Source organism: Temnothorax longispinosus, chromosome 5 (genome assembly GCF_030848805.1).
Source record: "Temnothorax longispinosus isolate EJ_2023e chromosome 5, Tlon_JGU_v1, whole genome shotgun sequence".
Taxonomy (NCBI): domain Eukaryota; kingdom Metazoa; phylum Arthropoda; class Insecta; order Hymenoptera; family Formicidae; genus Temnothorax; species Temnothorax longispinosus.
Window position 1 is genome coordinate 3,946,360 of NC_092362.1, and position 21,614 is coordinate 3,967,973.

At 39.7% G+C, this 21,614-nt stretch overlaps 3 protein-coding genes across 6 annotated transcripts in view; 1 reads left to right on the forward strand and 2 right to left on the reverse strand.

The window, feature by feature from the left end:
• Window positions 1-634: 634 nt before the first annotated feature.
• Tsp97e (Tetraspanin 97E) lies at window positions 635-6,399 on the reverse strand. 2 transcript variants are annotated; one of them, XM_071779416.1, is made up of 7 exons: window positions 6,087-6,397; window positions 5,062-5,229; window positions 4,677-4,775; window positions 4,492-4,596; window positions 4,292-4,429; window positions 3,942-4,069; window positions 635-3,698 (listed from the first exon to the last, which is right to left on the reverse strand). In XM_071779416.1, exons 1-6 carry the CDS (start codon window positions 6,144-6,146, stop codon window positions 3,995-3,997), a joined length of 645 nt encoding a protein of 214 aa, XP_071635517.1. In that variant the 5' UTR covers window positions 6,147-6,397; the 3' UTR covers window positions 635-3,698; window positions 3,942-3,994. The 2 variants fall into 2 exon arrangements, with proteins under 2 accessions (XP_071635517.1, XP_071635516.1); XM_071779415.1 differs by lacking the exon at window positions 3,942-4,069 and having other exon boundaries at window positions 6,087-6,399.
• Window positions 6,400-6,565: 166 nt separating this feature from the next.
• Window positions 6,566-15,374, forward strand: LOC139813741 (trehalose transporter 1-like protein). 2 transcript variants are annotated; one of them, XM_071779410.1, is made up of 3 exons: window positions 6,566-8,135; window positions 10,696-10,771; window positions 11,391-15,374. In XM_071779410.1, exons 2-3 carry the CDS (start codon window positions 10,720-10,722, stop codon window positions 12,770-12,772), a joined length of 1,434 nt encoding a protein of 477 aa, XP_071635511.1. In that variant the 5' UTR covers window positions 6,566-8,135; window positions 10,696-10,719; the 3' UTR covers window positions 12,773-15,374. The 2 variants fall into 2 exon arrangements, with proteins under 2 accessions (XP_071635511.1, XP_071635509.1); XM_071779408.1 differs by lacking the exon at window positions 6,566-8,135 and adding an exon at window positions 10,174-10,261.
• LOC139813744 (uncharacterized) overlaps window positions 12,543-21,614 on the reverse strand; it is a 28,606-nt gene continuing 19,534 nt past the window's right edge. Inside the window, exons 4-5 of one of the 2 annotated variants that reach the window (XR_011732230.1) lie at window positions 20,443-20,733; window positions 12,543-12,676 (exon numbers count right to left, since the gene is read on the reverse strand). Coding sequence is in view for 1 of the 2 variants with exons in the window: in XM_071779414.1 (XP_071635515.1) it covers window positions 20,654-20,733 (80 nt within the window). In the remaining variant the exon portion in view is untranslated. Of the gene's footprint in view, window positions 12,677-15,519; window positions 20,734-21,614 lie in introns of those variants that run through there. The other variant, XM_071779414.1, reaches the window with a different exon arrangement.

The following is a 21,614-nucleotide window of genomic DNA, read 5'->3' on the forward strand; positions in this document are numbered from 1 at the left end:
CGGTCGCGAGAAATTGAGATTTTGGTTTAGAACTCCACTTCGCGATGCCAGAGGACAAGACAAATTCAAATATTTCTACTTGTGATGGTCTCACTACTTTGTGGAAAAAAAGATTTTTAACAATCTTTCGATGGTTCTAATTAAGATAGCTAATTATTTGAATTTGTCTGAATCTTATACTTTAGCATCGCAGTGGTGAAAAAATGTCTCAGAACCTTTCTCAATTAAAATATTTATGAAAATTTTAAGAAAATTTTTCAAACTTCTTATACAATTAGGATTTTTTCAAAAATACTCAGACAAAATAATAATGAAATATTCCAGATTTTTTCCGTCGACATATCTGTGTAGAAATCTGAATAAATATATGAAAAAATCCGCGCAACTTATTGTCAGAAATTTTCATACATATAGATATTGAAATATTTCAAAAATCCTTATCCTGTTATTTCTAAAAGTATCTGAGAAGTTTTACATATTTTTTCAGAGTTTTTCATAAATCTAAAATGGAAGAAACTCTTAGAAAATTTCTGGGAAAATATAAGAAACGTTTTCAAGGAGGCTTTAACTATTTAACTGAAACAAAATAATCAAGGAAAGATCCCACCCTCAACATTAATTAAATAAATACATATCCGAACCTTCATCTAATTTATTTATCGCAATCATTACACGAGAGCTCTAACAATTGAGACTCTATCGCTCGCAATCGTTTAGCTCTTGATATTTCTTCAGCGTCGTGCAATAGCATGCTCTTCCCTATCTCATAACTAAAATTCTTTAAAATTCCTCGTGCTTAACATAGTTGAGATTTGTTTCTCTTCCGTTGGAATGCGCGAGTATATCGGAATTAAACGCGGCATCTCTCGAGATCCGATTCGTTTTGAACCTTAAAATTAGGCGATATCCTCGAATTCTCTCTGGAGAGAATACCTAAAAGGCTGCTCCTTGTAGTCGAGTTCTCTACACTTTCCATCTATCGCTGCCCAACGCGCGCAATTATACATTATACATTTTTCTTTTATTCTAAATTCAGAAAGTGTAACGTGACGCGGTTACAAAGAACGGACCTGTAGAATCGGGAGATATTCGGTGTGAGGAGATAAATCGAGTATATGATTTCTAAACGTGTACAATACATGATTTCCGTCACCTAGGATTGTCGAACACTCAAATCCTCCCGCACGCATCAATATTTTTGATTTCTCTTACGCACGCATTGCATTATATAGACAATATAATCGGGCGTGCTTTTACGTCATTCCATCTCGCAGTTACGCAAAGATGCGTGTGAATCGCTCCCATACACATTTCTCGATTGTTCGTAGCTCGCAGGATATACGTACAGTGGTTTAAATCTATATTACGATTAGATTGATTACGATACGTACTTTTTTTTAGGTAAAAATATGTATGTAGGAGAATTACGCTACCGTATATATATTCTCGTGTACGAGCCCTCTATTCCGTGCACACACGCAAAATACGTGCACGTTTTCTACCAAAGCCGGGGGAAAGAATGCGCATAAAAATCGGAATGTTCGCGTGATCTTATTTCGCACGCTTACGTCGGAAGATATATCCGCGAATTACTTTCTACTATTCGTAAGACGTGACTGTGGCATAGTTTCGTGATTTGCGCGGACTCGAATCGTTCGTTGGAACGATATTGGGTAATTCATCAAAGCGACATTTTCCAAAAAAAAAAAAAAAAAAAAAATCTTTAAATGTGCGACGTCAAACTACGGTTTTATAGTTCAACAACGAATTCCATGAATTTTGTTCGGTTCTCGTTTAATTGTATTCTCAGAATTTTAACGCAAATTGCGACAACGCATGGAGCGATGGTTCCGATTCGTTATTGAACAGCGAAGACGCGATATTGGTATCTTAACAGCTGTTTTTTCCGGGCAGGGAGACTCACGAAAATGTTATAGCTACGGCTAGATTCGTTCCATCTACGTCTCACGCGACAGGGCGTAGATAGAAAATATCCTATGTTCTCTAATAGCTATAGCATAGGGCACGATGTAAACGTACATCGTGTAATAATAATTATGCACATTAAATTCACAACACGTGTCTCTCGTAGTTTTTCTTATATTATGCAGATCGTCCGTAAAAAACCTGGAAGGATATTATCTCACGAGACGTCATTCAATAAAAAGTCTTCCTTCATAAATAAAATATAATTTTCATAATAATTAAACCCGTGCGGGCTAATAATATTCAACAAAATGATTTAAATACTCTCTTACGATCGCAAAAGCTTAAAAGCCTGCTTAAAAGCCGAGGATCCATTAAAAACTTTGCATTATGCAAGAAAATGAGACTGATATAAAGTTCTTCAATAACTTCCCACCAGGCTGTTTAGGGACATTTCAGATTCTTATTAAGTGTAAGTTTTCTTAGAGTGCACAATCAGCATAGAATTTATAAATTTCAAGCAAAGCACTCATATTGGATATTTTTAGAGGATGAAACTTGAAATACGATAGATTTTATATTACTATTGATTATGGTATTATCGTACGATAAATAATTCGATAGTTATACATTTTAAGTATAATTTCTTAACATTTTGGATAATACGCATGCGATATCATATGCAAATATACGAAAGCTGTCAAAAGTAAGCCAAGTTTCATCCAAATCAGATATGGTTTGTTATAAGGGTACATTACAATTTTTTTCGGGTCATTTTGATTACAATTTCTTAATATAACATAAGTTATATCATAACGCTAATAGAACATTTTAAAATATAAAAACAATCTCTTCGCAGACATAAAAATATTATAAAGTTTATCTAAAAGTACTCAAAGATGATATGACAGAATCTTTTTACTCGGGAAGATATAAATTTCTAGATATCGTAATGTATTGAATGTAATTATGTGTATATGTATCTAATATGATTCATTTATATGTGGGAGAAAAATATGATTGACAAGATCGTGGATGTCATCTATGCTTTTACCATGATAAACTACATTCCCTCATGAAAAAATATTAAAAAAATTAATATGCATATTACTTTACATCATTTCTTTATGTTGTTCCATATTTTTTAGAATGCTTTTAAGTTTTGTGGTTCATCCGAATTGTGGAACTAAACGATACAACTATGATAATATATTTAGAGCTTCATCGCCAACTTCCATTTATCAACGGATTGTTGAAGAAAATTATGCAACGAAATTTAATACAAATTTATACTTACATGATGTTTTCTGTCACTAGACTACAAGGCGCATTGAGGCTTGTTATGAGTGTTCTAAGTATATGACTAGAGCACACATTTCAATTATTCGTCTAACTCATTCTAAAACCTATGACTGCCCAGTTAAAGAATGTACTAACTTCTGTCTCTATTGAGCATTACGTATGTATAATTAAAAGAGTTAAAGCATTAAAAGAAAAAGTTTAAATTAAATTTAAAATAGCCCTTGGAAAATGTTGCGTAACAATATATCCCGGGCAATCAAAAATAAAATTAATTTCAGATGTTTGTCCTTTTCATGTCGATAAAAGTATCATGAACTACATATAATACGAATAAAAGGAAAAGTTGATTCTTTTTTGAATGTATCGCCGAATCAATATAAATAATTATGCTGTGGAAAAACGGCTCTCGCAGCTTTTTCCTCTGGATCTAATTGATTACGGTAACGCCTTGCCAAGAAAGCTGCGATCACCTGAAAATGTTTAAATTTATCAGATCCGGAGACATCCGAAGAAAAGAATAAATGAGAAAAATACAAAAGTTATGGACATTGCTATCGTGTAAATCGCTGCATGCTATGTACCGCACATAATTTACAGTGTTTTTAAAACATTACGAATGAACAATTAGCGAATGAATATCTGAACCGGTAATGCTACAACGCTGGAAGGAAAAAAAAAGATCAAAACCACAACCGACATATGAAGCCACCCACCATCTGTTAGGAGGATCATATGAAGTGACAGAGGACATGGCGATGGTGTTAGACTAGAGGAAAGCACTAGGATTAGCTCGTGGATCTTTCTGGTTCCTGTACCTCACGGTCAACCATACACCAACAAACTGTAATCGGGCACACATGTTAGCATTAGCAAAAATGAGAGTACTTTCATTGTAATCGGCGACCGTAATATGGATATGGTGCACTTTTTAGTTAGATAAAACTCTTCAATATTAATATTAAATAAATCATGTTCTGTGCAATATTTCATATTGCATTCTGTACAAATTGTGTGATATATATACACGTGAAAAATACCATGTCGGTTGTTCGTGGAACCTTACCTCCGTAAAGCTAAAGAATAATCCTATACTGCCGCATAATTTGAACGCATAGTCAATGGTAGACTGCAGTTTATGCATACATGTTGGACAAGGTGGACAAGACATTTGAGTGACATCGATTGACTGACAACAAATCTTCTGTAAAAGATATCAATTATTTGACAATTTTCACGCGGAATGCCATTTTTGTCGCTACTTACATCGTCGCAAGATCCACCTGATTCATCAGTGGTGCTATTAAATCCGCAGCAGTTAAAGGTAGTTTGAACTTTTGCTCTTAAGTCATGTCCAACGCTTCTCCAGCCCTAGACATAATATTATTAAGTCTCATCCATTCTAGATCAAATAATATATAAATGTAATGCCTTCCGAATGAAAAAATTACCTGTTCCGCAAGTTGTTCTTGCTGTTTCGTATTGACAGCGAGGCAAGCGCAGGCAATGCTGAATTGAATCAGGAACAAAAGGAATAAGATAAGCATGTACTGTAAAACACAATTAAGGAAACGTATGCCCATTTCTTTTGTCGAAAATATTACACCATATCAAAATATTTAATGAAGAATCACGTAAAACGCGTTAGTTATTATTGACAATAATAATATACAAACGTAACAGTACGCAAAAAAGTATGCTGAATAAACGTTCTCTTCATCAAATATCAGATTTATGATATAAAATCGCGATGGTATCGCGTGGATCACGAACACTGATCCCCGTTGACGAGCTCAACACCAAAAGCCGCTATCGCAAAAGCTGAGAAAAGGATACAAAGAACAATAAAACCTGATGATGTTTAACGGCGCCGATCAGGCCTAGGATGGAAATGAGAAACAGGATCACCCCGCATGCTAGAATACCACCTATAATGGGGAGATTTGTAACTAAGGCGGATGCCCTTCCATATACGGCGACTCCTATCAATATGAAGGCAACAACCTGCAAGAGAAGAAACGGCAATTAGAATATAAAAATGTCCACACCGTCCTAAAGCGTGATGCAAAATTGACTCTCCATCCACGACAAACGCCGGATAATCCGAAGCTGGCATATCAGACTTGCGCATAATCCGAGTGCACCAATTGTCAAGTTATAGCCCTCGTTCGCGACAATATTAATCATTCTTATACGCGTGGAGGTATACAAGGGTGAGATTACTGGATAAGAGCAAGTTCCATGAGCGCAATAAAATTCGCGGTAACTCTCCGCGCAATTATCCGACGGGATGACAGAGACGTCAACGAGCGCTAATAAGATTAACGTCCGTTTCTGCCAATGTAGATCAACTTTGATCTCGGTCCAAGTTACTTTTCTCTTCTTTTTCTTCTAATACTTAGTACCAGAACAAGATAAAGAGCGAGTTGAATCGAGATTAAAGTTAATCTGCATGGAAATGGACACAGGTCGATCTATGGTCTCTCGCCGTCGCGTATAGATCTCAATCCCGGGGAAAAGGCACGGGCGGCAGAAGGGCGAGGGGCGTCCCTAATCAACCAGGATGTACGCGAAATCGGCTGTTGCACAATTATGCAACGCGCGGACGCGGACGCGGACGCGGACGCCTCGGTCGTCCGTGAACGTCGCGTCGGGACGGAGCGAGACGGCGAAACGCGCGGTCAGGCGGACGGGAGCGAGAGAGGGAGGCGTCGATTGATAAGAGAACCTCTCTCTCTCTCTCTCTCTCTCTCTCTCTCTCCAATAAAAAGGATCGGAGGGAGAGAGAGAGAGAGACGAGAGAGGGTTTCGGAAAGAAATCGGAGTCACTCGAGGCCTCGTCCTCGAGAACGTCCACTTACGATGTAAAGGATGTTGAGTGCTGTCAGCGCGTTTTTCGAGCACGTAAACCCGCCGCACATCTTCGACTGCGCCCGTCGGTCCCTCGCTGGTCGGATCTCCTGCGGGAGTCCGCACGTCACAGCCAGCGGCCTGTGGTCGCGGCGATTCGCGACGATCGGAGCACGGATTTACCTGGGACCGAACTGGGGGTTCTGAACGAAAGGGGAGTTCGCGAAGCCGCGTACGGGGTTTTCCGCGTGCGTGTATTTTCACCAGGTCTTCGCCGAAGTCGTCACACGCGCGACGACACGCCACACGCCACGGCAGACGACTCGCGACTGGCCCGACGTCTGCCACAGCGCGATGGCGGCGGTCGACGCGCTACGCGCTCGATAGATTGCGAGCGTCACGCGCGAAACACGAACGCCGGCGTGGCGCGCCCGGCAGAGGATCCGGGTGCGGAACCGCGAAATCTTTATCGTAAATCAAGATCGAGACGACACGTGAAAACGATCTTTTTATTTATAATAATAGGCTCGCGATGGTTGATATAGTTGATCAATTAGATTGAGGACGCAACGCGCGCCAGTCGTGAAAAGACTTAATATCCATTGGAGCGCATCTAAATTTGATTTACCTTGAGTGTCTGGGCGTTTGTTCTTTTCGAAAAAGATTAGATCTGGCCGAATTACTTGGCGATAGGGTGTTATCGGACTTTATATATAACTTTATCGGTCGTTGACATTCATTGTTTCTTCTTTCACCGCGAAGAAACGTGAGAAGGAACATCGGCGAATACCGTATTGCCGGCATTGCGCTTGTTTTGCATTTTGTCACGCATGAGATACACCTGTGCAAAACATTCGCACGTATTTCGTTTCGTTACAGGCTGATGACGAACGTCGACGTCATAAATATGTCACATCGCAGCTCGCTTGGATTAAACGTTAACGACGTGAACGCTTGGCCCAGATAAGGCATAAATACTTTCCATATTTAACTTCAGTTTTCCACCACGCGACTATCTTCATATATATTGCATTTTTCTCTGTACGGTTTGAAACGTCCAGCCTTTAGATATTTTATTGAAATAAAGACTGGCACATACACGTCACGCGAACGATGGTTATTTTTTTCAAACGAAACTAAAAATAAAAATTTTACTTCAGGCGAAACTATGCGACAATCGTTGAGCTCTAGTTATCGACAAACGATTCTTCCGTTATTTACTTATTGCAATGGGTGGTCTCGGGGAAGTTATGGTCATTACAATGTGGTTAATTATGGTTCACTTTGAAGATGAACACAATCTAATGTTTTGCCTAATGACATGATACTGTGGACATCATTAAACTAAACACTAAACCATCGACAAACAACTAAAAACTAAAAAATCCTATTTTTAAGTAAATATTATGATACCTCATATATTTGAATACATAAATATAATTATTATATAGTATATATATTAATTAGCATTTATATTATAAGACACACATATATAATTATAATTTTTCTGTTATAATAATTGGAGGGGTAAAAACCAGTAAGATATTGACTCGTGTGCATAGATGCAATCTATACAATATATAAATTGCATCATCTATGCACACGAGTCAATATTTTAACAAATTTGACTTACACCACTATGGTTCTTACCCCTCCAATTATAACTTATAACTTATGGTAGTACTTTTTTTAATTGTCTGTCGTGTATTTTTTCATACGAAATTCGTGAACAGAATCCGTTTAAATATACGCTTGTATGACGTCATTTCCGCGTGCACACATATGGCAATTTCATACAGCAATTTCATCATCGACATGTGCCCAAAAGAATACGGAAGATATCCGATGCTTTGTAAAATCATTAATTATTCTGGTTATATATAGAATATAGAATATATAATGACATTAGGCTCAACGCAAGTGGCAAAGCAGATACATACAAATAGATCGTTATTCAGCGGCGCGGTATAAATATCGCTATTGCACTGCGATGCAAGCACTTACAGTGCAGGCATTGGCAGTGCAAGGTGGCAACATGAAAATAACAGTTGATCTTTATGGTAAACTATAGTAATTATAATTTATCTTATTTTATATTATTATTTTTATATCACTTATTTCATATTACTTATTTTATATAATTATTTTATATAATTATTTTTATATTACTATCTTTATATTACTATTTTTATATTACTCAATCTATCAATCTCTCTTTCTCTCTATCTTTTTTTTTCCTGCAAATCAATTTTTTTATCTGATTTAATTTCTAAAATTAAAAGTTTTGCATTATGGAAACACTCCAGAAATGTTGTTGAACATCTATAAGATTTTCTAACAATATTGCGAAAACGCGTGATGTACTTTCTGCAGGCTAATTAGGCCGATAAGGAATATCCACGCGTTTTCACACACAAAACTTGCAATGCACTACGTTTGCATACGGATGTGTAAAGCGTATATTTGCGACGGGAATTATCAAGGCTTCAAGGCGCGATAACGATTGCCTTGTGCGTTTCATGCGTTTGATTTAGAGGTGGCCAAGAAAAGATTCCGCGGAGAAAAGTTTATAAACAACGATCTTGACGAAAACGCATTGTTATAATTCGCACAAAAATTTCATTATCTCCTTCTATATACGATAATTTCGGATAATACAAATCTCGAAGTAGATTACGATTGTGCAATGATTTGGTATATATATAGGAAAGTAGAAAGTAAAAAGATAAAAAAGACAATCAAAAAAAGAGATTGGGAAGACATTATGTGTTGGAGTCATCTAAGAGACGCCTTAAAATTTCATTAAAAACATCAAAGACATTTTATAAAACAACCAGAAAGACATTCGTGTAACGTTCTCTTAAAAAAACATATCTGTGAGACATAGTGTCTCATTAGACACATATGTTATCTGGGATGATGAAATAAAAATTTGCAATTGCGCATGCTATATTTTGTCAATCCGATAATACACCAATAGCGTGCTCTTATTATAATTCACAGCCTATACGAGAATTTATTTCCCTTTCACGCGAGTAGAATGTAAACAACGGTTTAAAAAATATGCATTGCAATAAAATAATAATTTCGCTTTTTTAATGCTCTCTTTGTTGTCCACTGTTATTAACCAATATTCCATAACGGTTCCAGAGAGAGCGTTGTTTCCAAGGGAGAGACTATTATATTACAGCTGCGATGCTGTAAAGTGATTAATTACTTATACCAATAAGCTTGTAAAATGTTATTGCACGTTCGTTACCTGCCGCTAATCAGCGACAACAAAAAGGCATTATTTATAAATAACTCCGTGTATAGGATTTTCCCTGTAATTAATATAAGATATTAATCCTATTATTTGTATAACGGAAACAATTAAATACGCGATGATCGCGTTTTCGCAGTTTTCTAATAAAATCTCATTCGATCGATACTTAACGCAGTTAAATAATATAGAATGTTACCAGTATGTTTAATCTTTCTCGTATAAATATTGCGACATTCGAATTAATTAAAATGGCATTTAAATGTCAAATAGAAATTGTCAGCACAAGTGCCTCGAACGCGGCGCCAATGTTTTCGCTTTATTTTTCGAAAATCTTGCAACAACGTACGATAAAATAGTTACAAATCTTATTGTCATATTAATCGTTATATTATCAATTCTATTAACTTGTCGTATAATGAAATAGATAATCGAGAGACGCACAATGCCATTTCGTACCGAGTAAGTGTACCGATACAATAACGCCACGAGATATTAGATATTGCCTCTTCGAAACGTATACCTACATTGCACAACTCGAAGGATTACATCGTGTCTGTATTATATCTTCATGTTAATTGGGTTAATTTTAAGTCGCTATCTCGAATAATCAAGCATGCGTAATAATTTGCGGATGGCACGTGCACAGAAAAATTATTCGATGTTTATTCTACCTGTCCTTCGTCCGAACTAACTTACTAGTAATAAGCAAACACATTCTCAAGTGGGACAAGTGGGGACAGAGAGCGACAGATTTGACACGAATCGCTGATAAGGAAAGCGCTGATAAAGTGACATATATAATCTACGGCGCCATGAATGCGTTCTTATTCCATCTGAAATGCATTAAAATTCGGGTGTCGTTAGGCTCGTGGAAATTCGCCATCTTCTCTGGTAGCATTAGTGCGTTTCATCGTTATCTCTGTAAGCAAAATATCTATTAAAATTTCGTAAAGTTTTCTGCATAAACAGCTTAAGGGACAGAAGTGAAACTAAGCCCTTAATTTGTAAAATTTACTGTGAACATATTTTAAAGTGTGTCTGGTAAATTATTATGTTATACTGCTAATATTGATAAATTATTAGTAATCTACTTTGCTCGAAATTCTTTATACAAAATAATAGAACATATATGTATGTACGAATATAGAAAACGGGCTATAATAACTAAGAACCAAGCGCGGTAAATGATGCGTGAAAGTTTTTATTTTTATTTTACACATTATATATATATATATATATATATATGTGTTTATAGAGGGAAAAAATATACATATTTTTTATAATATCGTATTTAATTTCAATAAAATCGCATCCGTACTTTTTTAATAATAAAAACGTTCTGGTTTTTTCTTCAGTCGTAGGATAAGAAGAAATAAAAGATGGAGCAATCCCGTGTTAAACGGTGGCCTCAATATCTAGCAGCGATTACAGGTAGATAAATATAAATTATTTTTAATTTTTTTAAATGGAAATTGATATAAATGATTTAAAATAATAACATCTTGTCAATAATTTGAACTTTAAAGCGCTGTAGGTACTAATAAAGATTTACGATCTACATAATTAATTTAGAGCAAATTTAGAAAAATTATTAAGAATGCAAATATTATTCCCATTTTTTATATCGGCTTATATAGATGGTTACAAGATACAAGATAAACATCAGTTTGATTATTGTGTTGAAATTGTAACCGCAGACCTTGAAAAGATTTCGGAGTCAAGAGTATCCAAAGTCCGAAGCGTAAGATCGAACACAAGCATTCGCCAAATTAGAGGGAGATTCGCATTTATATCGTAAACGCTACCTTTATTTATTATAGTTATGTGTGGCATGATAATTCTCTCTCTCATAACTTATATCTACATTTTCTATACGTAAATAATAATTTAAACCGATTATTTTACATTATCTAGAGAAGATTATGTAATTAATCTTCCTTTTCATCTATAAATCTTTTTTAGAGACCATTTTTTCTTATAATTCCTACAATACAAGAAAATCAGCGGATAACAGTGTAAATTATAATTTATCCGTTCAATTTTACCACAGCTACTCTATCGCTGGCAGCTACCGGATCTCATATAGGCTGGACGTCACCCACCTTGCCAATACTGAAATCATCCGATTCCCATGTCCCGATAACGTCCGACGACGCCTCCTGGATCGCTTCTTTCTACCTTTTGGGCACCATTCCCGGATGCATCGTGGCGGCATTGATCGTAGATCGGCTAGGTCGCAAGATGAGCCTGCTGGTAGGCGGCATACCTCTGTCTCTCTCGTTCATTCTGATCATTATAGCGTGGAATCCCTACGTTCTCTACGCCGCTCGCGGTATCGGTGGTATCGGCCAGGGCATAGCGTACGTCGTCTGTCCGATGTACATCGGCGAGATCGCCGACAAGGAGATCAGGGGTACCCTCGGCTCTTTCATCAAGCTGATGGTGACTTTCGGAGAGTTGTACGCTCACGCGATCGGTCCGTTTGTCTCCTATCAGTTGCTCGGTTACAGCTGCCTGCTCATCCCGCTGGTATTCTTCATGAGCTTCCCCTGGATGCCCGAGTCGCCGTATTACTTATTGATGAAGAATCGCCAGAAAAACGCGTGGACGAACCTGAAACGTTTGAAGCGTTGCGCTTCCCAGAATCAGCTGGAGACGGACATGGAGCAGATGCAGAAGATAGTCGTACGCGATCTCAGCGATCGCGGCCGATTCTGGGATCTGTTCAGCACGCCTGGCAACCGACGCGCCGTCATCATCAGTATCGGCCTGCAGTTCGTCCTTCAGTTCAGCGGCATCGCCGCGGTCGAATCGTACACTCAGGAGATCCTCGAGGAAGGCGACGCGGGTCTGCCCGCGAGCAACTCCGTCATCCTGTTGAGCGCGCTTCAACTGATCGCCGGCCTCGGAGCGGTGGTTCTGGTCGATAAACTCGGTAGACGACCGTTACTCATCACCACCTCTTTTCTAGCTGGAGTCGCGCTGACCATCGCTGGTGTCTTTTATCTCGTAAAATGCCAATTCGGCGTGGACACGCTCGGATACGGCTGGCTGCTTCACTCCTCCGTGATATTCTACGAGCTTATCATCGCTTTGGGCCTGAATCCGTTGTCCTACATGATGCTGGGCGAGCTGTTCCCGACAAATATCAAGGGCGCCGCCGTGTCGTTGGCCAATCTTGTGTCTTCGTTGCTGGCCTTCATCGTCTCCAAGATGTATCAAGTCATCTCCGACAATTTGGGAGTGTACGCGGCCTTCGGCTGGTTCGCCACCAGCTGCTACATCGGCGTATTCTTCATCGCGCTGATCGTTCCCGAAACCAAAGGCAAGTCGCTGCTGGAAATTCAGGAGGAGCTCAACTACAAGGAGATAAAGAAGAAGAGCGGCGCGAAAGGCGAGCAGCAAATCCAACAAATAAGTACGATTGCTTAGGATTACGATTGCTCGATAGGCGCAAGTAAGGCCGCCGCGATGCTTATGAAGAATTCACGCGGGATAATTTTTAAACGATAGAAATAAGCGATGCGCGTTTCCTGGATTATGGGACGTTTGACAGGGAACCTTGAAGCGGCTGATCGCCATTCCGGTTACGTCCGGATCGATCATAAAAGAGGGCGAGAGATATTTCCAACGATCATCGGTAAGATCAATTGCAATATTTGAATACACATTCGGATTGACGTATTTCGTAATTACACATTCGGATTGACGTAATTAATTAGTAACGAGACATTATCGCTCGCAAAATTTAAATGGAAACGAATTATTACTGTTTGCGAATCATTCGAGAGAACCGGAGAGCATTCCCTGTCAAAGGTCGACGAATTTACACGCTCCTTCATAGAAAAAATTTGAAAGAAAATTTCAAGATTCTCTATGTTGCTAGTTACAGAGTCAGTCCCTTGCGTTTTGATTTGAATCTGCTTTACGAATTTTTTTTATTTTCTACACTTTACTGAAACTGAATGAATGAAATTTGAATCACAATTTAATTATTAGAATACGGAGAAAAGATTCCTCAGAGAAAAGCTAGTTTATAAGATTTTAATAGTTAAGAAAGGGCTCTTATATTCCATTGAAGAAGGCGCTTCGATTGAAGTAACGAGATCGCCAAAGGAGCATTTTCCCGATCTAGATATCATCGTGTGCGATGTTATAATTAAAGAGAACTCGCGATGATGACGTATATCTGTTTGGATTGCATTAATTTACACTTTAAACGCGCAAATAGGTGCCTGTCAGTTGTGTAAACGTTTTATTAATTCGAGAGTGATATCTCACAGTTCAAACACCTTAATTCAAAAACGCGTGTCGAATTACGCAGAATTCGACAGGATAATAATGACGTAAATTGTACACTATTATTCTTTGTTATCATTAGCAACACGTGAAAGCCGAGTTTTATTTATACACATTGCACGCAAGTCGAGTGGAAGACTTCAGCGTACGCAGCAGTTGCAGCAGTTGTCTGTTATCGGAGTGATTTTTATGTGTCAAAACAAATATGGTTCTTCAAGAACCGATCATTCAACTGCCGTGCTCGCTGAACGTTTTCTTTTGTAGCACTTGTATAGGCGACTGTATATGGTCGTTGTTTGCTCGGTCGACTTGGAAACATTAACTCGATCGGCGAAAAATCTCGATTTGGCGAAGAAATCTCGGCCGAATAATGCGAATTTACAATGTGTCCGGTGATTTCCGAAGAATCGTTTCAAGGGGAACCGTTCCTTCGGAAGTGATCGTGCATTCAACGTGCGTTATAGCTAGGGTCCCGAATTATGGAAGAGCAATCTTGCATGACCACCTTTACTCCCTTTTAGGCAGGGTTAAACTGAAGCTTGAGACTGATAGTTTTTAATTAATCGTAAAGTATTTATTTGTCGCTATGGCCGAGCTCCGAACAGGCACAAAGATTTTCGCGGAAAATTCCACGCGGAAAGAATCCGTCGCCTTTAATTCCGCACGATAATGTATCTTTCGCGATAAGATATATCCTTGAACAATTTTGCATCTTGAACGTGATCTGAACGTGAAGAATCTCTGGTGGTATACAAGAAGAGTAATTGAAGATACAATAAGAAATAAAATAATAATGGAGAGAGCGAGAGTGGGGTGCAAAGAATCTCTGAAGAAGCAAAAGAAAAGGAAGGAAATAGCAAAGTCCTGTTCGGCGCGACGCTATGGCGATTAGAAACATCTTTCTTATCCCTTTAAGGCAGGGTGCAAAGCAACACTTGATATAACGCTTACGATTAAACGTTATTGAAGAATAGCGCGTGTGATCCGCGCGTATCTCTCAAACGGGTATACGCGCGCACGCCTATATGGCCCTGATGCAAGAAGGATTTAGACGAGCACTGTGGCATGACTAACTTTTATTTCCCTTTCAGGCAGGGTGAGAGACATACGTACGTTATAGAAATAGCTTCGGCGTAGAATATAACTGGCCCGTTATTAGAGTTAAAGACAACACTCGCGCACGTGTTCCGACATGCGTGATTATATACTTACCCGGAGTACCCGGGTTGCGTGCTCCCGCGTGTAAATGGTCGTCAATAATAAACGGTCGTCCGAAACGTGGAAAATCCCAAATTGCTCTCACGATCGACCTGACGGCAGATCCGCGCCCTAAAGGGGCAAGAAGGGAAGGGAAAGTTTATTCTTGATCCTGCCGACGCGATCCACCTGTTACGTAGACCGAAGAACCTAGATATGTTTGATGAGCAAACAGAGCGAAAGCGTTGAATGAATGGACATCACATTTCGTTACGGAAGTAATTCGCGGACAGAGTCGGTTATTCGCCTTTATCATTTACGGCCACGTTGCGCGCGCGGAGCACGTTATATTTGATAAGCTACACCTTAACTCGAGTGTCAAGTATATGTTCGTGCTATTGCATGACTCTCTACACGTCCCTTTTAGGCAGGGTTCAAACGCCAATCGAACCTCCACCTCGATCCCACAGATTTCTACAATGTAGAAGTTTGCAATTGACGTTGACAAATAAAGAAACTCACCGTTTTGATCTGCAGATATACCGAGTTTTGGCCTTTTTTCTTGCCGTCTCCGTGCACGATTTCGCGATTTATCCTCCTCTCTCTCTCTCTCTCTTCTTTTTTTGAAACTCATTTCAGAAGGCGGCGCGATTCGGCGAGAGGTCAATAAAGAGGCGACCGCAAACCGGACAACTAGTATGTATATTTTTGCATTATAATAATCTCGTTATACATAAACGTTATTACAATATAGAAACATAAACTTCTTTTTATAATATCTCATTCATTGTAACATCTCACAACGCTTCGCTATGATACACACCTCGTGGTCGAGATTATTATATTACTACTACAATCCCTCGCGTAAAATCTCGTCAGCGTGCCCGGAATACACCACTCGCGTGACTCTTTTTTTTTCCTTGAATAAAACACGCGTGCCTCGCGTACGAGAGCGACAAGATGAAACCTTGCACACAGCTTTTTATCCCGCTTATTATTTAACGTTACGCACGTCGCCCAATTTTACCGAAAAAAAGAAACAACCGCAGATTTATTTGCGTGGCATATTTTATAGTTGTATCCAGACTGCAAAATCGGTTTCTTATTTAATATGCATTGTATTACAGAGTTTAATCTCACGTCATAAAAATAAACGAGAAAAATAATCGTTTTTAGATCTACCAGGTGCATTTCCAGTATATATTTAATAACTGAAGAGTTTTGACGTAATAGAAGGATAAAAAGTTAAGCCTAAAGATATAGGTTTTCCTTCTTACTGCACGGAAAAGAATTACACGAATTGCTTTTCGCATTTTTAATTTAGGCATTATCATCTACGCGAATGTTACATGGAAACATTCAGAAAATATTTATTCAAAGTAATTAGATTTTTGAAATCTCTCTCGAGAAATTCGATAATATTGAGCTGTGTGCCTCTCTTACAATCGCGAATCTCTTGTTTGCGGTACCTGGTGGTACTCGGAACTGTAGATGAAGTTAAAATTTTGTACGTTTTATCGGTGCCTCATCTTCTTTTTTTATTGCGAACACATTTTTTCCGCCGACGGATGCGCGTAGCTGCCGGCGCGATAACGAAGCTACAAAGTAAGAAGCAACGAGAAGCATGAGAGTCATTTCTGCTCGGCAATCCCGAGCGATCGGAGAACAATCCGTTTTCTCCCTGACTGAAGTGGGGCTTGTCGCTCGTGTAACGAGCCACGCGCCACGCCGCGCCGCGCGACGCAGAAAATGCCCTCTCCTTCTCTTTCTCTCTCTCTCGTAAAAACGCACACACAATCGCGTATCGTACTCACATCGGCACTATGATTGTCAAAGAGAACTGGAGTGCGTGTACTGTACACACGCACAGGTTTGGCACACGCATCTCGTGTATCTCGGAGGGGGGCTTAAATTTTAATTAACGGTGCGACCTCGACAATAAGGGAGCGTTCGTCGTTAATCGTCACGCAAATGCCAAAGTCGGCGCGATTGTATCGTATCCTCGGTGGTATCATAGTGTCGTAGGAAATAAAAACCAGCGACCAGCGCAGATAATTCTCTCTCTCTCTCTCTTTTGTTTCTCTCGGCTTGTCCTCGAGATTTCTAACGTCCACTATATGAGCGTACCCCCGTCGAATTCGCCCTCGTGGGATCTCTTCGAGACTACCCGGGTAAAAGCCACGAGCGCGCGTGTACTAAGCTATTTATTAGCTCGCTTTATTAAATGGATCTCTCGCGTTAGGCCAAGTGATCTCCAAGCGTAATGCAAAAAAGTAGACGGGAGTGAAGGCTCGTCGCGAGAGGACAGGCTTACAAGTGGAAAAAAGATCCGCTATATAACGTCTATCAAGTGGCCCTAGAAATTGCTAATTATAGGTAAAAAAGGGAAATATCTTTATAGAAAAGATTTTTACGCAACCGCGCGCACGCATGTAGCGACTTATTGTGTTTCTCCGAATCGCCGAGTCGATCGGCGATCGAGAACTATATGGCCGAGGTATTTCCGGCGAGAGATCTACGGCCGTGAGCTGCTTTAAGACTACCTTGACAAGCTTATCAGCGAGATCGGCTGCGCCATATTTGAATGTAACGATCTCCGAGCGCCGATTTTATCTAGGAAAAAAAAAACCCGACAAACCGATTATCGATAATTTCTAACTTACGCGATATCGCGAAAGATCGGCGACTACGTTAGCCGATTGATTGTGCGACGCGAACGTGCCTGTCAAACTGATCTCCCTTCCACGATGACACAGTCATTTGATGTGTGCGATCGATCGAACCTGCATCGGCCCCGTCGTTAAATAGAGCAAAGGATATCACACGCGATCGGCGAAGTATAATACAATGGTTTTCGCAGTGAAACATAATTTTTCAAGGACGGTTACCTTTAGGAATAGACAGCGAAACGGAGCAGCGCAGAGACGCATTAATTCGGCACACAGGACAGAGAAATTGACGAGTAGAAGAGATTGGTCGCGAAAGATGAAGAAAATTCTTCTTGCCGCTCCTCATTGCGATCGATCTGTGTGTCGCGCGATCGTAACATTTCGAAGATATATGCGTATCTTATACGACGTATACGTGTGAGCCTGGTAACAAGTATAATCATGAAAATTCTAAAATTCGCCTGCGATATTTTCTTTTTTTCTTTTTTCTTTAACCGCTCGATATGCCGCACCGCGTTAATTTTACATCGCGGAAACGGCATTAGAGACTAATTATACATATATGCGCGTGTAAACTCCAGTATTTATAGACGTTATCGTACATTATCTCATTGTCAAATAGAAAAAGTCATCTCGCGTTAACCGTAGCGTTATAATCACTAGCAAACTCGCAGAAATTCAAAACTGTGGCCGAGCTCCTCGAAAAACAATACGTTTTAATTGAAATTAGTTCACGAGAAATATCACATTCGTAGAAAGACAAATAAAAATGGCATATAGCGAAAATTGTGTTTACATCTTAATACGCTTCGCGTTCTAAAAAAGAGAAACAATATAATAAATGTCGTAGTTCTAAAAAAAGTAATGTTTATATATCAATCTGAACGATTCAATTTAGCTGGCATTCAACGCGAGAAAGGCTTTCGTGAACGAGAGAGATTTCCACGAAATTCCTATAAATTTCTCCCAACCTTAGCAATATTGGACTCTGTTGTGTCACAGAGAACTTTTGTTGCCAAATATGACGGTTATTTTTCAGCATAAACCTGATTGCATCTATCGGTACATAAACGGTATCCATATATATGGAAAGTTATATTTTATTTTATCGATATATCGCTGATCCTGTCACAGGAGACGTCATCCGTTTCAGCGACATCAGATTCGACCTGACGTTTCAAATTAAAATAATTCCAATCGCGAGCAGAACAAACGGAACGATAAAACTCAATGATAAAAATTCAGAATGTTTTCACTGCGAGTAGCGATGACGTATATATAAAAATAATAGATGGTTTCCTGTACAAAATTTAATAAATTTATGACCACGCAGAATATATATACATTTCGCGTATTTCGCTATAATAAATTACAGATATTGCTTAGTTGCGAAATATAAGATTTATAGGATCGAATTATGCTCGGCAAATATGTATTTTCCATGCTCGTATAGAAAGGGATTACGGAATAAATGTATCGGAAAAAAGTTTCTGCTGAATCGCCGTCGTCATAGCGAAAAATATCCGATAAAACTTTAAGCAATTAGTCACAAAGCGAACTGGGAAATTATAGCGGAGTGAAGAGAATGAAAATACTTGGGCTGTTTCGTGCAAAGCTTGAATTGCATCCTTACTCGTACAGTAATGTACAGGTGTACGTACACACGCGCGTACACGCAGGTACGTACATTTTATTAATCGATTGCCAATAGTGCTCCGTTTCTTCACCCTCTCTTCTACCTATATCGCGCGAATCTGAGCACTTTTTATGACACGTTATTTTACAATTGACAACAACAAATTTGGCCCTTATCTCGATTATCTTCCCGGTGCGCGTAACTACAAACGATTGTTAATAACGAACATTCTTATGTACAGCTTTCTACACGCACGAAAACGTCCAAAGGCCGTCGTCAGCGCGAGGAATCGGCGGCCCGAGAGCCCCCGTTTCGTTGAGCTCGTGTCCTTTCTCGTCCTGGAAGACATGTAAAAAAAGCACCGAGGAATCTACATCCTATGTCGGCTTTGTCTGAACGATACGATTTCTCGCAGGTCCGCGTAAAATTCACGAAGTGCGTGTTTGATACTCACGCGTATATCTAATTCGGGCCACGTATGTACATCCTTTCGTATTCGAGGAAGGAAATAGACGAGAGGTCTCGTGTCACCGGCCGATTTCTTCGCCGACAGACGGACGGGCTAAATGCCACGTCTATGGCACCGCATCCTCTCGCGTGACTTCTAAATCGTTCCTTCGTTGTTCACATTCGGTGTGCGACCTATCGTCGGAATAAATTTCGCAACAAAACTGCGCGAGCTCTCTCGTCAAAGATCGTAATCGCGCTCCTGAAAAATTACAGCTCGCTTCCATGCAGATCAGGCGCTCTTAATCGCTTCGCATTTATCACGAAAGGTCACGTATACCATAGACAATTGCTGAACTGATTAATGAAAGATAAATGATCACGTTAGAAATCGCTCCAAATTCAATGTAAAGCGTATTTAGTCAATCAAATAAAAATTTTACTATTAAGTTTACGTTACTGTTAAGTTTCAGTGGTCAATTTAACCGAGTTTCACGAATAATTCAGATTGTATTCTGGATTTTGTGTTTCTAATCGAAGTGAGCCCTTATTGGCGAAGCTTGCTGGAATTGAAAGCACCTAATCTGCATCGATACGAGATATACATATATATATATATATATATATATATATACCAACGCGACGTTCTCGAAACGCGGGAACAATACAATCGACGACGCAACATGGTATATCGAATGTCGCGATCGGACTTTTCGCGAGCTCGTCGCAAATAACGTTTCCGCGACATACATGTACGTCGTATACAGGGACGCGTCTCTTTCGCGTTAAAATGCATTAAAATTACATCTAATCGGAGCGTGCTGCCGATCCGAGACCTACTCGATTTTTCTCACCATCGCGTCGTCTCGGAATTTCTCCCCTGAATCGCCCGGACGTCTTGGTAAAACGAAACGCAGTGGAGACGTTGATTCCTAAACGACGTTGTCCGCCATCGTGAAATGTGTCATCGTGCTTCTCGCTTGAGACTTCTCGTGTCGCGTGGCTGAAGCAAATCGAGATCGACGGACGAGCGGTGCATTTCCGTCCGGAAGAATTCACCTCGTCTTAGGGAGGCGCCGTGACGTTCTCGGGCACGGAAATATCTCTGTTCAGCGAGTTCAGCAGCTCCTCGTTCTCCTTTCGTACTGAAACGATAAGAATACCGGTAAGTAAAGTGAAAAATTTATCTTCTCGAAGATATACGACGTAAAACTAGCATCTCGCGCCCCCGCGCGTTTTCTCAATACGAGCGAACAACGACTACATAGATTTATGTTACTTTCTTCCCGTGTCGCGATAAATTTTTCTTAACTTCGACGGCGAGTTAGATCGTTTAATCGCTCGTGAATCAGAAGTGGCGCAAAATTCAAATTAGCCTTATCGAGCGTTGCGGCGAAACTATATTACAGAAGTTAAATCCGCAAGCTAAAATTAATTAACCGCGAAGAAACGCCATTTAGATATAGCTTAAAACGACGAAGGATAAGGAGGGTCGTAGTTAGTGGCTTTGAATACAGCTTAAATTTCAATGATCTCGGTATTCTAATAAAAATATTCAATGATTCGGAGTTAGTATTCAAACTTTCATATTTCATATGATTTACGATTGCGTTCGGTCAGCTCTTTCGAGCTGTCGGGTGCAGGATTCAAAAAGCTGCTTTGCGTCAAGGTGATGACCACCACCAGCACCGAGGCTGCCAGAAGAAAGATGAAGGTTCCCAGAACAATCATGGCGATTCGTCGATGACGCCTCGCTTGCTCGAGTTGCTGAGCGTCCTCTATTATCTTCTGCGTCTGCTTGACGTCCACCTTTATTGGGCGGACGGAATCCTTTCGAGGAACTGCGGTACTTGCCCTTCGTGGCCTGGTTTTCTTGCTAACGCTGGCTCTTCTATCGTCCCCTGAAGTTTCACGTCGTCGTCACGTATTAATGTTAAAGCGTCTTCCGCGCGCCCACACAAATTGATCGATACAAGCGACAATCCTTTTCGTGGATGCTTCGAAGCAAAACGCGATATGTTCCATA